At 47.5% G+C, this 14,300-nt stretch overlaps 3 protein-coding genes across 4 annotated transcripts; 2 read left to right on the top strand and 1 right to left on the bottom strand.

Moving 5' to 3' along the window:
* The first annotated feature begins 1,278 nt into the window (after positions 1-1,278).
* Positions 1,279-4,552, top strand: LOC117890898 (G2/mitotic-specific cyclin-B). Of its 2 annotated transcripts, none has more exons than XM_034795993.1 (5): positions 1,279-1,600; positions 1,979-2,124; positions 2,202-2,458; positions 2,516-3,363; positions 3,431-4,552. In XM_034795993.1, the coding sequence occupies exons 1-5, from the start codon at positions 1,565-1,567 to the stop codon at positions 3,725-3,727; spliced, it is 1,584 nt and encodes a 527-aa protein (XP_034651884.1). In that variant the 5' UTR covers positions 1,279-1,564; the 3' UTR covers positions 3,728-4,552. The 2 variants fall into 2 exon arrangements, with proteins under 2 accessions (XP_034651884.1, XP_034651883.1); XM_034795992.1 differs by having other exon boundaries at positions 2,510-3,363.
* Positions 4,553-5,905: 1,353 nt separating this feature from the next.
* LOC117892432 (ATP synthase subunit alpha, mitochondrial) lies at positions 5,906-9,020 on the bottom strand. The gene is made up of 4 exons (XM_034798669.1): positions 8,862-9,020; positions 7,618-8,198; positions 6,750-7,551; positions 5,906-6,690 (listed from the first exon to the last, which is right to left on the bottom strand). The coding sequence occupies exons 1-4, from the start codon at positions 8,925-8,927 to the stop codon at positions 6,481-6,483; spliced, it is 1,659 nt and encodes a 552-aa protein (XP_034654560.1). The 5' UTR covers positions 8,928-9,020; the 3' UTR covers positions 5,906-6,480.
* A 140-nt stretch (positions 9,021-9,160) lies between these two features.
* Positions 9,161-13,971, top strand: LOC117889931 (protein telomere ends associated-like). Its single transcript, XM_034794462.1, is given in 10 exon segments — positions 9,161-9,592; positions 9,679-9,774; positions 9,832-10,788; positions 10,851-10,898; positions 10,969-11,189; positions 11,433-11,565; positions 11,976-12,183; positions 12,279-12,792; positions 12,855-13,549; positions 13,630-13,971. Coding segments are annotated over 10 exon segments (3,246 nt in total). The 5' UTR covers positions 9,161-9,560.
* Positions 13,972-14,300: the final 329 nt, after the last annotated feature.

Here is a 14,300-nt window from a genome sequence, read left to right as displayed (position 1 = left end):
CCAAAGCGCCGGAAGAAGTGTATAAGACCGTTAAGAAGAAGCAAAGGGCCAAAAGAACTGGCAACAAAAAACAAAACAAAGAAACAGAAAAAAGAGCAGCGGCAATTGTTTGTTTTGTGGTCAAGTGCTTGAAAATGATGGAGCAGACGAAAACTTGACACTGATCATCACAGCACCAGGTCGTTGGATGGCAAAAAAACAAGAAGGCAAAAGAATTACGCTGCATTTCCGCCAAAGGAGATGTGATGTTGTACAGGAAATCTTAAATCAGCGAATGCAAATGCAGAATCGTACGGGGAGAACGAAGCAGCTAACAAACAATCGGACAAGACGCCAATTGAAGTGATCAGCACATCGGCTTTTAATTGATGCAATCAATGGATGCTGATGCAACAGCCACAGTGGCAATGATAAATCACAGGCTGTCACAAGCCCCCGCACAAGACTTCAATCAAAACGATTGCTAAATTAACAAGCATACAAGGGAGACGCGCATTCTTATCATTGACCGGGCGTTAAGTGCAAATTTGAAATCGATAGTCTGTCGTCGGGTAAGGTAACACTACGAAAATGGGTAACATATTCAGTAGAAACATCGATTGGAACATCATAAATAAATAAATTCATCTTTTCTACATATTGTAGTCTTAAATATTTCTTTATTGATTGTGATTCATTTTATTTAAATCTAATTAATAAACAATAGTGCTTATTAATCGTTCCGACTCCATCGTTTCAATCAACTCGATTGCGGAAAATTGCGGTAGCGGGTATATAATGAATATGTGAAACATTGTCATACTGAAGAAAATACGAAACAAAAATAAATACAAAAATACAAAGACGCCAAGTGTTTCCTCCTCATTTTCATATGTTAATTATTTAGATTAATTATTTTACATAATTCATCATGGAGGATTGAAAACGTCAGGTTTAATTTGCACACCTGGAATTTTTTGTGACGTTTTAACCTTTTGTCGACACCTCAGTTTTAGCTCCCTTGCTGCCTTGAATGAAAAAGGCAAATACAAAATTGTAAAATTTAAGGTCATAAGGTATACTCCACTAAAAAGGAGTGTTTATAAGAAGCTTAGTTGGTTCTTCAAACGAATTAAATTATTGTGTCAGTGTTAAAAGTCTTTCCAGGCTAGTAATATCAAAAGGAACATCAAAAGAGAGGAATATGATTTAAGACTGCGGTATATTTAAGGTATATTTTTAAAATACTAGGTATATTTTTGAGGGCATACTTACGATAATTCCGTGGTCACACTAGCACTTTCAAATTTAAACTGCAAAATTATCTTGGCTTCGCATCGTGCGGCAGAGTTCGACTCTTGAAAAAACTCAGTAACTTAGTCGCTTTCGATTTAAAAATTGTAAATTTCATCACATTATATTAACGAACCCATCGGAATCAAGTTTTACATAAAATCGCTGACTGAAAACAAGCTGCGAAACGAATTCAAATCAACGCGCTAACAAGACCAAGAGAAAAGATAGCTAAAGCGTCGCTTCGTGTGTGTTAATTGTATATTTGTTAAACAAACTAAACCCAATCAAAATGGTCGGCACAACATTGAAAATGCGCGGGGATGAGGTAAGTTTCTAATGTTTAATAATTTTCATAGGGAGATGATAGAAAAGGGCCGATAGCGACGCAGGGACGCCATTGCTGCATCGGCAGCCAAGATCAAAAGGGAATGAGGGAAGAGAGAGAGTGCGTGCGCGAGAGTGTGAGTGTGCAGATCGAGCGTGTGAGAGAGAGGGAGGGTGAGAATGTTCCGTTTGTCAACCGCTTTGTTGTTTTTTCCATGCTGCCGGCGGGTGCATTTTGGCGCACTTTTGCAATTGCGGTACAATTACAGCTAGTTATCACGCTCTAGTATTACCCACTAAATCTCGGTGCAATTGCGGTTCTTTGCAAAGATGGCCGCCATCCAATGCATTTGTGTAAAATGACTAATTGTTTTTGTAGAACGCCATGGAGAATATGAACCAAGTGCAACTGAAGAAATTGACAGTGCCTACAAACGAGGTAACCACAAAACGCGCTGCTCTGGGCGATCTGCAGAACCGCGGCCTGAACCGCGCCATTGCCGCCAAAGATGTGGCCCAGAAAGAGTAAGTGCAGCCCCCAGTGCAGTCCCGTTCGATGGCGACCGCTTGCTTATTGCGGATCGCTTCGGTTCTCTTTGCAGATTGAAGGAATCGAAGCTGCCGAATGTGTTGCGCAACGCCAAGGCCCGCGTGGATACGCACTGGAAGAAGCAGCCCCTGGGCGCCAGCAATGTGAATGGCGCCGTGCAGGCCAAGCCCGCTCAGGGTGGAGTTGCGGGACTGCAGCGCTCCAACTCTGTGCGCACCCATGCCGCTCCCTCGGCTGTGCTCACCCGCCAGGTCTCGGCCAGCACCCTGGCCCGTGGCGACAAGGCGGCCGCCGAGGCGACCAGCAAGCGTAAGTACCGATTGCCCATCAAGACCAAGCCCCTATCCCAATACCGAACAGTTGCAGTCAAGCCAAAGCCGGAGGCTGCGCCTGAGCCCACATTGCGCCGCGAGGACAGCAATCTGTCCAAGAAATCCCTGACCAAGCTGCGTGCTGCATTGGGCAAGCCAGTGATGGGTGTGGCCGGCCTGAAGAAGGAGCTCGTGGCGGTGCACAAGAAGGAGCCATTGGCAGCCAGCAAGAAGGATGTCCTCGGTCTGCTCAGGAGCGATAGCAGCGCCAGTAGCGCCACCATTCAGCCTGCCATGTCGTTGTCCAGCAAGCGATTGGCCGGCATCGAAGACATCGACGCCAACGACAAGGAGAACCTCGTGCTCGTCTCGGAGTATGTCAACGACATCTACGACTATCTGTACAAGGTGGAGATCGAGCAACCGATCCACCCAGATCATCTGGCCGGGCAGAAGGAGGTCTCCCACAAGATGCGCGCCGTGCTGATCGACTGGATCAACGAGGTGCACTTGCAGTTCCATCTGGCTGCGGAGACCTTCCAGCTGGCCGTGGCCATCATCGATCGCTATCTGCAGGTGGTCAAGAATACGAAGCGCAGCAATCTGCAGCTGGTGGGTGTGACGGCCCTCTTCATTGCCACCAAGTACGAGGAGCTGTTCCCGCCGGCCGTCAACGACTTTGTCTTCATCACCGACGACACCTACTCGGCCCGCGAGATCCGCATGATGGAGCTGCAGATCTTCAAGGCCATCGACTGCAATCTGTCGCGTCCGCTGCCGATTCACTTCCTGCGGCGCTACTCAAAGGCCGCCGGGGCAGAGGATGAGCACCATGCCATGTCCAAGTATTTTGTGGAGCTGGCAACAGTCGACTACGATTTGGCCAGCTACAAGCCGTCAGAGGTGGGTTCCAGACACCAAAAGACAGACTCCAATGTAATAATCATAATGTTTTGGATGTTGCTTTCAGATTGCGGCAGCCTCGCTGTTCCTGTCGCTGCACTTGCTCAATGGCAACTATCGGGCCAGCACTGGCTTCAACGACAAGCACTGGACCCCGACGCTGGCCTACTACTCTCGCTACTCGGCCGCGCACCTGCGGCCCATCACTCGACAGATCGCCAAATTGGCGCGTGATGCACCGCAGGCCAAGCTGAAGGCCATCCACAACAAGTATCAGGCCAACAAGTTCCAGAAGATCGCGCTCAGAAGCGAGCTGAGCGGCCCCCTTCTGGACTCCATTGTGGGCCAGAGCCTGAAGAAGTAGTCTGGGCCCACTTCACACCCCCCCTCCCCACACAAAATCCCACCCCAAATATTTAGTTTAGTTTAATTTGTTTTCATTTTTAAATTTGTAGCATAGTCCTTTAATTTCGTTTGCGTTCGTTTGCACGTTTCGTGTTTCGTTATAAGCTTGTGTAATACCCGGAAATCCAAGTCCGCATTCAATCATAAAAGAAAATCGTAGAAAATCAAGGTCGGGTAATCTCTCTGCTGTGCGTAACGCGTTTGTGTCATGGCCGCCCCGATGCGATCAACGACAAAGGCATTCTTCACTTGATTATGGTTAGAGAGGTTGTGGTTCCTCCACCCGAGTGTGGGGGATCTTGAACCGGAACTGGAACTCCTGCTCCTCCCCCTAAGGGCACACCCGTAGAGTGAGAGAGAGTGGACGAGCACAAACTCCAATACACAAGGACACTGAGAGCCAGGTGTGTGAGTGGGCAACGAGTACATTTGCTGGCTGAACATATCGGCGTTGTCTCTCAAAGTACATAAACCATACTATTATATATATTATACCCATGAGCAAGACTATTTTTATCATTCAATTGTATTAGAGTTAAAATTTAACTGGAAACGGTTCGTTCAATGCATTACGAATAAATCCCAAAAATGTGCAAAACTATTCTATTCTCCTAAATCCCGAGATGAGACTTTATAAACTATGTAGGTATAATATATAAATGTAAAGGATTTCGCACGACTCAGCTAATTTAAATGTATAATTTAAGCAAGGAAAATATTTGATTCATATTGACACAACTGTTTCCAGCGAATATCGTGGCAAATAAAGTTTTGTATTGTGTAACTTTTAAAAACGAATCAATTGTTGGACCTCCATTTGACATGTACATACATACATACATACATACATATGTACATATGTTCGAGACCGGCAGCGGCAGCTGATTTCAACTGTGAGAACAAAATCTCAGGCAGGAGCTAGACAGACCAGACCCTTTTCATTGTCCTGGCTTATCAATCCTCCTGAATACACACACTGGATCCGGGGGGGAAACAGAGGTAGAAAGGTCACCTTCCCGATCGCAGGTCAGTTTTTCGTCTTCTGCTTTCGCTTCCTTCTGCCAACCGCTTCATTTCTCATTTCGTCTCTGCCGTGTCGTTCCATTGGAAACGGTAATTGCCCCAGCACATTGCTCGCACGTGTGTCTATGTATGTGCATGTGTGCTGCTCGGGGTGTCTCTGTGTGCGTGGGCCTCTTCATGCGCTTCCAGACCGTACCGTACCGTTGTTCCGTGCCGCGCTGCGCCGTTCCGTTAGTCACTTGCTGGCTTTGCTGTGCGCCTGTTCGAAATTTAAGTTTGACGGTTTTATGGCTCTCATTAATTTCGGCACTTTTACGGTCAAACAAATGCAATAAAAAGAAAGTAGACCCCGTCTGGCCGCGGGGGCAACCATGGCACCCAAGCAAACTGGCGAAGAGAAACACACAAAGAGAGAGCAAGAGGGGATGTGCTATGTGTGTGTGTGTGTGTAGGCCTGACAGCGTAATTTGTTCTTGCCATTCTTTGGCTCTGACTCTGCCTTTGCTCATATTTTATTTTGGATGCCATGCCCCCGCCGTGTCATAAAAAACTTCAGTTTGTATAAATTTCGGGGTTCGTTTGGGTTTCTGGACGGGCACAGGCGCTTAGGTTTACTTGCTCTCGTTTCTGGCACGCTGGTATGGAAATATGCAGAGCCTGAACCACCACTGAGCCACTGGCACTGCTCCTGACAACAGTTCGTCCAGTCCTTGCCTCAGGTAACTCACAAGGGGTGGTGACATGGCCGGGGGTCAGCTCTGAGGGAGGTTGTGCGAAAGGGCAGAGACAATCTTTTGACAAGGCAAGAGCAGCTGCTGATGGATCAGCTGAGAGCGGAGTTTTCAGATTTGGTAGGACATCATAGGTTCTCATCACACTCTTAGCTTGACAAAAGATTGCATAGGAGATAAACCTTAAATAAGTCGGTGAGAAAATTCCGAGTTCTTGACGGCTTTAAAATATCCATTGGTAATGGATAATCCGTTGATCTAATGGCAAAGAAGGGCTTAATTCGAAGAGCTTTCGCAAGGGATAATCCATTATGCCACCTCACCTTTCAAATTTCCATCTTAAAATAATAAAAATAAACTTAGCTTCTTGGATGGTTTCTTCGTTTAGAGTATAATTTAGTATCGTTTTTATTTCATCATCGTTTCACAATCATCCACAGACAGTATTCGACTATTCTCGATTACAATATTTCAAATATTGATTACACACAATTTTTGGAGTAGAAGAACAATGCAGGATTATCAATATCATTATCATTATCAAAATGGTTGGAGGAACCACACTGATGTCGCTGAAATTCGAAACTGGATTCGGCCACTCCGTGCCCCGTCCCACCGCCTTCCGCCTGCTCTCTCTCTCTCCCAAGATTGGTGGCATTTTGGTGGCGTTGGACGGCGTGACGGGACACGGAGCTGGCGCGGAAACGCAGGAAAACATGAATGCGCCAAAGGATTTTCTTTTGTTTTTGTATAATTTTTTGTTTATCTTATGTTGTAGTGTTGTAGGCTTCTTTCTTTATGATGTTATTCTGCGCGCGGCAATGGGCAGCATTGAAATTGGTAGGGGACTTTCGACTTAGACAATATTCCTCTTTATTGATCTTGCATTTGGGGTAATCTCTGCGCCGCTTCTATGATGTTACACCGCGCGGTGTAAACTGCTGACTGACGTTGCAATTTAACCCTGGAAGGTGGCCAAGAACTTGGAAACAATATCCTTCAGCTTGGCATCGGTGGCGTCAGAGATGGCGCCCTCCTTGGCAATGGTGTCGAGCAGACCCTGCTCGCTGGTCTTCATCAGCTGCAAGAACTCCTTCTCGAAGTTGGTGATCTTGGAGGGATCCATCTTGTCCAAGTGTCCGCGCACACCGCAGTAGATGACGGCAACCTGCAGAGGAAATAGCATTTAAGGACACATCGCAGGGGGTGCATCAATGGACTACGCACCTGATCCTCAATGGCCATGGGCACGTACTGTCCCTGCTTGAGCAGCTCGGTCAGACGCACACCACGGTTCAGCAGCTGCTGGGTGGAGGCATCCAGATCGGAGCCGAACTGGGCGAAGGCAGCGACCTCACGGTACTGAGCCAACTCCAGCTTCATGGAGCCGGCAACCTGCTTCATGGCCTTGGTCTGGGCAGCAGAGCCCACACGGGACACAGAGAGACCGACGTTGATGGCGGGACGGATACCCTTGTAGAACAACTCGGTTTCCAAGAAGATCTGGCCGTCAGTGATCGAAATGACATTGGTTGGAATGTAGGCGGACACATCACCGGCCTGGGTCTCAATAACGGGCAGGGCAGTCAGGGATCCACCTCCCATGGCGGGGGACATCTTGGCGGCACGCTCCAACAGACGGGAGTGAAGGTAGAACACATCACCGGGGTAGGCCTCACGACCGGGGGGACGACGCAGCAGCAGAGACATCTGACGGTAGGCGACGGCCTGCTTGGACAAATCGTCGTAGATGATCAGAGCGTGCTTTCCCTTGTCGCGGAAGAACTCGCCCATGGCGCAGCCAGAGTAGGGAGCCAGATACTGCAGGGGAGCGGCATCGGAAGCGGTGGCAGACACAATAATGGTGTACTTCATGGCGCCGGCATCGGTCAGACGCTTCAGCATCTGGGCGACAGTGGAACGCTTCTGGCCAATGGCAACGTAGATGCAGTACAGCTTCTTGGACTCCTCCTGGCCGTCGTTGAAACGCTTCTGGTTGATGATGGTATCAATGGCCAGAGCGGTCTTGCTGCAAGAGCAAAGTCACTTGGGGTAATGGAAACTGTGCGCGTGGTGCTCTTCGTTCGACACTTACCCAGTCTGCCTGTCGCCGATGATCAGCTCACGCTGGCCACGACCGATGGGCACCAGAGAGTCCACAGCCTTGATTCCGGTCTGCATGGGCTCGCGCACAGACACACGGGGAATGATGCCGGGGGCCTTGATGCCGACACGGAAACGATCCTTGGTGTTGATGGCACCGAGACCGTCGATGGCGTTACCCAGAGCGTCGACAACGCGACCCAGCAGCTCATCGCCGACGGGGACATCGACAATAGCGCCAGTACGCTTGACAATATCGCCCTGCTTGATCAGCTTGTCGTTACCGAAGACGACAACACCGACATTGTCGGGCTCCAAATTGAGGGCCATGCCCTTCAAGCCGGAGGAGAACTCCACCATCTCATCGGCCTGGATGTTGTTCAGGCCATAGACACGAGCGATACCGTCACCAATGCTAAGCACACGACCGGTTTCCTCCAGATCGGCCTTGGGCGCAACGCCCAGGATTCTCTCCTCCAGGATGTTGGAGATCTCCGCGCTGCGCTGTGTGCTGGCAACATGGAACTTACGGGCAGCGAGAGTGGCAGCTGGGTACGAAGCCTTGCAGGCAATCTGTAAGAATCGAATTGTGTTCCGGAATTACTAACAATATTGCTTATGTAAGGATGGTGTGTGCTTTGCGTGGGATCCGTCTTAGGTTGAGTAACCACCGCACGAAATACACTTGCTTTTCCGCAGATCTGTGACACAAGAAATACATTAATGAACTTTGAGGGCATTTTTTTCTTTTATCAATTCCAGTCTGCACCCCCCTCCCGCACGCAATCACTCGCTTGACACTTGCTGCCCTGCACATAACCTCACACTTGCTGGTACTGGCCAATGCGCTGGCTGGCAGCTCCGACGTACCCAAAATTATGTAATATTTCTACACAAACAATGCACCATGCGCATTCCTATCCACTATTACTATACTTTCAGTTGCCAAATTGCAATTTCAAGTTCTTGGACATCTTTTGCGATAGTTATGTAACAGTCGGAGAACCACTCTCCGCGGCCGCTCATGATTTTTACCGAATTGCGTAACAAAATTCTTGGCCAAAATGCTGAAAAAACCAATGCAGCTGGTGCCTCTGCTTGGGAGTGTCCTCCGACGTTGCTTTATAATCCATTTCAACTTGGGCTTCACTTTTTTCTTTGCCAATTCTCTCGGCGATTATGTATAACTTTTACATGCAAATTTTTTCGCAGTGGCTGTTATGCAGTTTTTAATACCTGTGCGGCCGTCTTGGGCAGGGTGCGGGCGACCGACGACGCCAAGCGTGCAGAAATCATCGACATTTTATATACTTTTTAACTCTTTTGCCGCAGAAATAATTAAATAATTCCACCAACTCCACTCGCTCGCAGACTTTTCAAGATGGGTGCTGTCAGTGTGACCACGGATTTATTTAGGGCTGGGGGAAAAATCGATAGCGCCAACGATACCATCGATGGTTGAAAAACTAGCCAACCATCGATTGTTACGGTTCACCACCGACCGGCAGGATTGTTCAATCCTAGAAAGTAAGTTAAGCAAAAAGATATAATGGAAATAGCTAGAACTGTGGTATTAGCAGGACTTTTAAAAAGAAATGGCATAGTTTCTAAAGCGCAAGAATGGTAACTATCGATTGTGTCCCTTATCGATGTTTTCCCAGCCCTAGATTATACCACTAATCAGCCGGGAGGCTGCAACCAGCTGCTGCTGAAGAATGATTTTTTTATTCTTCAAAAACAATTTTGCTGGCTGTGTGAAGATATTTTCATTTTATCTCAAGGTGAAGACGTCGCCTTATAAGTTAGTCCACCTTGTGCAAGTCTAATGTACATGGCCAAAAATATCGTCAACCTGGTCATCCCTAACACGGAACCGCTCTTTTGTATCGCCGTTTTTGTTTGCGTTAGTAAATATTGCGCCAAAAACGCATAAAAATGAGTGCCAAGACTAAGCCAAAATGCAAGCAGTAAGTGTACATACCAACAACTTCTGTGAGTTTACTTCCCCAATTTTCGTAACCAATTCGTAAATTGCGTGTCCCCACAAAATCAGGAAAACATTGCTCTCTATGCCGGAAGCAGAACAGGATGAATCGCCTCAAGAGTTTGAGCATGAAACGGCTGATGGTGCGAGGGTCGAAGTGGAGAAGTGAGTACCACTCCAATGATTGCCACATTATTTGCTAACCATCTTGACTATTGACAGAGGGGGAGAGTTCATCTTTCCCGTGAACTTCTACACCTTTCAAAAGTACGCGGACATGGAGAAGATACGAATTTTCATGGAACACAAGTCAACAAGCCCGACAACAGAACAACATCAGTTGCGGGAATTCTACAAATCCTTCTACATGTTTCCAGAAAAGCGAAAGACCACCAATATATTCCGTGGGGCAATTACAACCTTTATGCCGAAGTTGTTGGAAGCTGGTCATCCCATTGTTGAATCGGCAGCCAAGAGTTTGGCAGAGCATAACAAAGAGACTATCACAGTCGAAGAACCCGCGTTGCATAGGGAGCCTGAATCAAGGAACGCTTCCACTCTTTGTACCCCTGACAGCGACTTTTCGATAGTGACCTTTGAAGAATTCCAGAAATATGTGTTTAACCTCTACGATATTGTGTGGCAACTGAAGCTCAACGACCCCCAGTATATGTTCATGGGCTTTGAGGAATGCGCTCATGCCTTTTACTTGGCGCTTTATTTAAGTCCGGAGATTCGTGAGCGATGCAAGTACACCCTGAATCCGTGTACGTCGGCCATGAGCGCTCGCCTGCTAGCAGTACCGACGCCCGAGCAAGCCGACAAGCTGAGCCAAAATTTACCAGAGTTGATTAAACCGTCGCCAGATCTTGAGCGACCCGAATTGGTGGAAGAAACGGTTGTAGCACCTGTCAGCTTTCAGTTTTTCAAAAATTATATCGAGAATCTGGAGGAAATCAGCGAGAAAATGCGGACCGAAGACGAGTTTAAGACTTTATCCATAGAGAACTGTGCCAGGGAATACTACAGGCTGTTCTACATATCGCCCGAAATACGTGAGCGGTTCCAGTTCAATCTAAAGCCATGTCCCGGAGTGGTACGCAAAATACTGCTGAGTCTACCGACCAGCTCATATTTTGCCGACAGTGTGGAGCGAACCGCTCCGAATGAGGCAGACCCGTAAGTATTTCTTTTTTTCTGAGTTACTGCCAGCTAAATATTTTCGTTTCTAAAAAACGTAGGCAAATTCCAAGCGAGCCGATTGTGGACTCTGACCTGATGAAGAAAGGGTAAGCCTAACCATAACCCTGTATGACAAGCCTGTTGTGTGCGGGTAATAACTCTCATGTTCCATTGCAGCTTCAAGTATCCCGTGACCTTTGAGGTATTCAGGCGCCATATTAACTACGTTGAAATTTTCCAGTCCGCGCTGAGACAAACTTATAGAATTCCGCCGCTGCTGCCGACGCTGATGGCCAACCCGCTAGACCCCCGCTGCATAGAGGTTTTCGATAAGTTCTATCGTTGCTTCTACATATTTCCCCATGTTCGGGAAAGAGTCAGCTACCGTTTCGACTGTGGTGGGGATCCATCTCTCATGGAAAAGCTATGCGCAATGCCAGGAGATGGGTAGAAAATGTGAGAAAGCCACCACCCGAAGAGGAAAACCCTCTGATAACTCAGAATGGTATTAAGTACAGGTTGCCGGTGTCGTTTAATACCTTCTGTAGAAGCATCAATGTCGATGAGCTAAAGGTTCAGCTGGCCAACCGCTTCAATATGCTACAGCTTCAAGAGTACTATAAATCCTTTTACATATCCAGCACAACCCGTGAAATGTTCGAATATAACTTCGATTCAGCATCGCCAGAGCTTCGTGCCAGGTGTCTGCAGTTTGCTGTATGCGTATCAGAGGCGACAGAAGTGCCGTCAGAAGCTGAACCATCTACTTCGGAGGTAGAGCCACAGCCAGAAATAGATCCACAGCTGGAGATGGAGACACAGCCAGAGACAGAGACAGATCTAAGCTCTCGCTGTGCCAATCGTTGCCATGAGAGCAACGTATCTGTCCTGCGTCAGAGCACTCCAGATGTGGAAAGATTTGACGTGAAACAAAAGTCGAATGTAGTTCATTACGTGCCCCACAATCTGAAAGCTTACAGATCACGCCATGAGGCATGTCCCGAGAGACGTGCAGTCCTGGAGAAGAACATAATCGAAACGGTCGATTTCAATAAGGCAATCAAGGCAGCAACTGCAACTGAAAAAGTCCCTGAAAAATGTCCAGCAGCCTCTATTGTAGGTGAAGTTGCAATTGCAGAGAAACCAAACACTGTGACTATACTAGAACAAATAGTGTGGACCAGCAAGGTACCCGAGAGTACAACCTCTACTGCAAAGCGGGAGGCTGAAGAACCTTGTGCCACTGATAGTCCAGGAACCATAACATCTGTACCAGCACCCAAAGAAGTGCAGACAACCTCATCTGAGGTAACAGAAAGCAGCACAGCTGATGAAGTCAATCCTGAGGCATCTGCAGTTGTTACAAGTAACCAGTTTCTTCTCGAACAAATTGTGAGAGTCTTTGAAGCGCCAAGCGAGCAGGTAGGAAAGCCAATAACACGGACATTAATGGCAAACAAAAACTAATCTCGTCTATCCCTTAACAGGAGCACAATATGTTTTATTTGATCTATAAGAGAGAAGGGCTGATGAAAAAGATTTGGCGGTAACTCTCCCTGCTCAGCCAAGAGGAGTTCTGTACCTACACAAGCTTCTACAACGGCGAGGCTCTCTATGATAACGAGAGCATGCTGCAGCGATGTTATCAGCAGGTTGTGGAGAACGGCCATTGGCCACTCCATTTGCACGTGAAGCTGAACCTTTTGCGTCGCCTGCTGCACAAACAGAGTGTGGAAATGCCCTCGCTAGAGTTGGATCAGCTGTCGCCAAAGATGTTGCACTGGAAAGATCTAATGCTGCACACAGATTTCGATGTAATTGTTCAGCAGCACTACGAGGATTGTAATGGTAGGCAGATCGAGGATGTGGAATTGTTCCACGAACGTGAGAAGTTGTATGCGAGCTGCTGGACGCTTGATCAATGGATACGCCAAGTACCGCGCATCACGAATGCAGCACTAAACGAGGAAATCTTTGCTGATGCTACACCCACACCATGTGGTAAGTTTTATGCCTGATTTGGTTGTCCACTTACTTACTCCAGTCTCTACTCTGCCTTGCAGTGACATATAGAAATCTATCTCAAACCACCAGCTTTGTGGACATGGAGGAAGTGGGTCCGCTTATGCAGAGCCAGCAGGTCAAGCAGCAGACGATCAGGTTTCCCGACAAGCTGCGCGGCAGCTGCCTCAACAGCGAGGAGTTCCAGTGGAAGCAAATCCAGACGGAAGATCAAGTTATAAACTTGGCTGCCAGTCAGGAGACACTGTCGAACGTGACCTGTTTTGCCATTCCCGAAGCGACAGTGAATCCGGCATCGAATGCAGAGACGCTGCTTCAGCTTCCAGAAAGTGGAAACGTTAATCGTAGTCCAGTAGTAGTACCAGAGACGCAGGAGCAAATCCAGACGGAAGATCAAGTTATAAGCTTTGCTGCCAGTCAGGAGACACTGTCGAACGTGACCTCTTTTGCCATTCCCGAAGCGACTGTGAATCCGGCATCGAATGCAGAGACGCTGCTTCAGCTTCCAGAAAGTGGAAACGTTAATCGTTGTCCAGTAGTAGTACCAGAGACGCAGGAGCAAGCAGAGACTGCTACGGGCTACACTCCTCTAGCACCCTCTCAGCGGGACGCTCTATTGAATTCTACGAACATAACAATACGCAAGGTAAATGAAGATGTGACTGTGACAATTAGTGACAAGATCAGCGGCAAGGGACCACCGCTCGTGCTGCAGAACTGCGCTATCTTTTGCAAAGTGGAGCGCTATCGATTCTTTAGCGCATTGACGACGGAACACATAACAAATCACACGATCGAAGGCGGTGTCTTGGGCAGTGCCACCACGATGCGTTGATCAAGATGAATGGAATGTTGTGCAACGTGCGGGGCCTGATCGAAACTCTTTTTTCCCACATGTCGGTCCGACGACGTTCGGATTTGACGGAAATCCTCGATGATGTGGGTGAATTCACATTCAATTGTCGCGGGAACGTGTGCAAAGATTCCACACAGGACCTGCGGTTCGCGTGCTTTCCATGTTTCCATGTTTCCACGTGCAGCTCGATTGATAGGTGTGACCCGGATATCGTTCGGCGGCCGCCCAGACGCAATGTTGGAGCAGTGCTCAAGCCGGGCATACTCGAGCGTTTGAAGGAATTGCCGGGGCAACTTCGTTGATTTAATATTTTCTTAACAAAAAGTGTTATTTAGTACTACTTCAAACAAAATGTGTTTGTATCTTTTCAGAAACCAAAGGATCGCGCTCGTAGATTTCGATAGCTGGTTATCGAAGAATTCATTCTGCCGATAGCTATGTTCTTAAATGCACTAAATTAAACCAACTGCTTTTCTTCTGATTGTTAATGAAATTAAATTGAATTTATACATTTATTTTTGTGTCTGGGATACGCTGCCCTCATTTATATCGGCTCTAGCGACTATTCTAGATGCATTGGCTAGTGGCAAAATTCATCGGCGGTACACGGTCACACCGTAACACTTTTGCA

This window comes from Drosophila subobscura, chromosome E (genome assembly GCF_008121235.1).
Source record: "Drosophila subobscura isolate 14011-0131.10 chromosome E, UCBerk_Dsub_1.0, whole genome shotgun sequence".
Lineage (NCBI taxonomy): Eukaryota > Metazoa > Arthropoda > Insecta > Diptera > Drosophilidae > Drosophila > Drosophila subobscura.
Note: the sequence above shows the minus strand (reverse complement) of the source record. Positions and strands in the feature narration are given on the sequence as shown.

Excerpts from the sequence above, each read along its gene's own strand:
- LOC117890898 (XM_034795992.1), top strand. The coding sequence starts at position 1,565 with ATGGTCGGCACAACATTGAAAATGCGCGGGGATGAG. Across the intron at positions 2,125-2,201 it reads AAAGATGTGGCCCAGAAAGA|ATTGAAGGAATCGAAGCTGC; the intron begins GTAAGTGCAGCC and ends TTCTCTTTGCAG. Across the intron at positions 2,459-2,509 it reads CGCCGAGGCGACCAGCAAGC|TTGCAGTCAAGCCAAAGCCG; the intron begins GTAAGTACCGAT and ends AATACCGAACAG.
- LOC117892432 (XM_034798669.1), bottom strand. The coding sequence starts at position 8,927 with ATGTCGATGATTTCTGCACGCTTGGCGTCGTCGGTCGCCCGCACCCTG. Across the intron at positions 8,199-8,861 it reads TGCCCAAGACGGCCGCACAG|ATTGCCTGCAAGGCTTCGTA; the intron begins GTATTAAAAACT and ends CGATTCTTACAG. Across the intron at positions 7,552-7,617 it reads ATCGGCGACAGGCAGACTGG|CAAGACCGCTCTGGCCATTG; the intron begins GTAAGTGTCGAA and ends TTGCTCTTGCAG.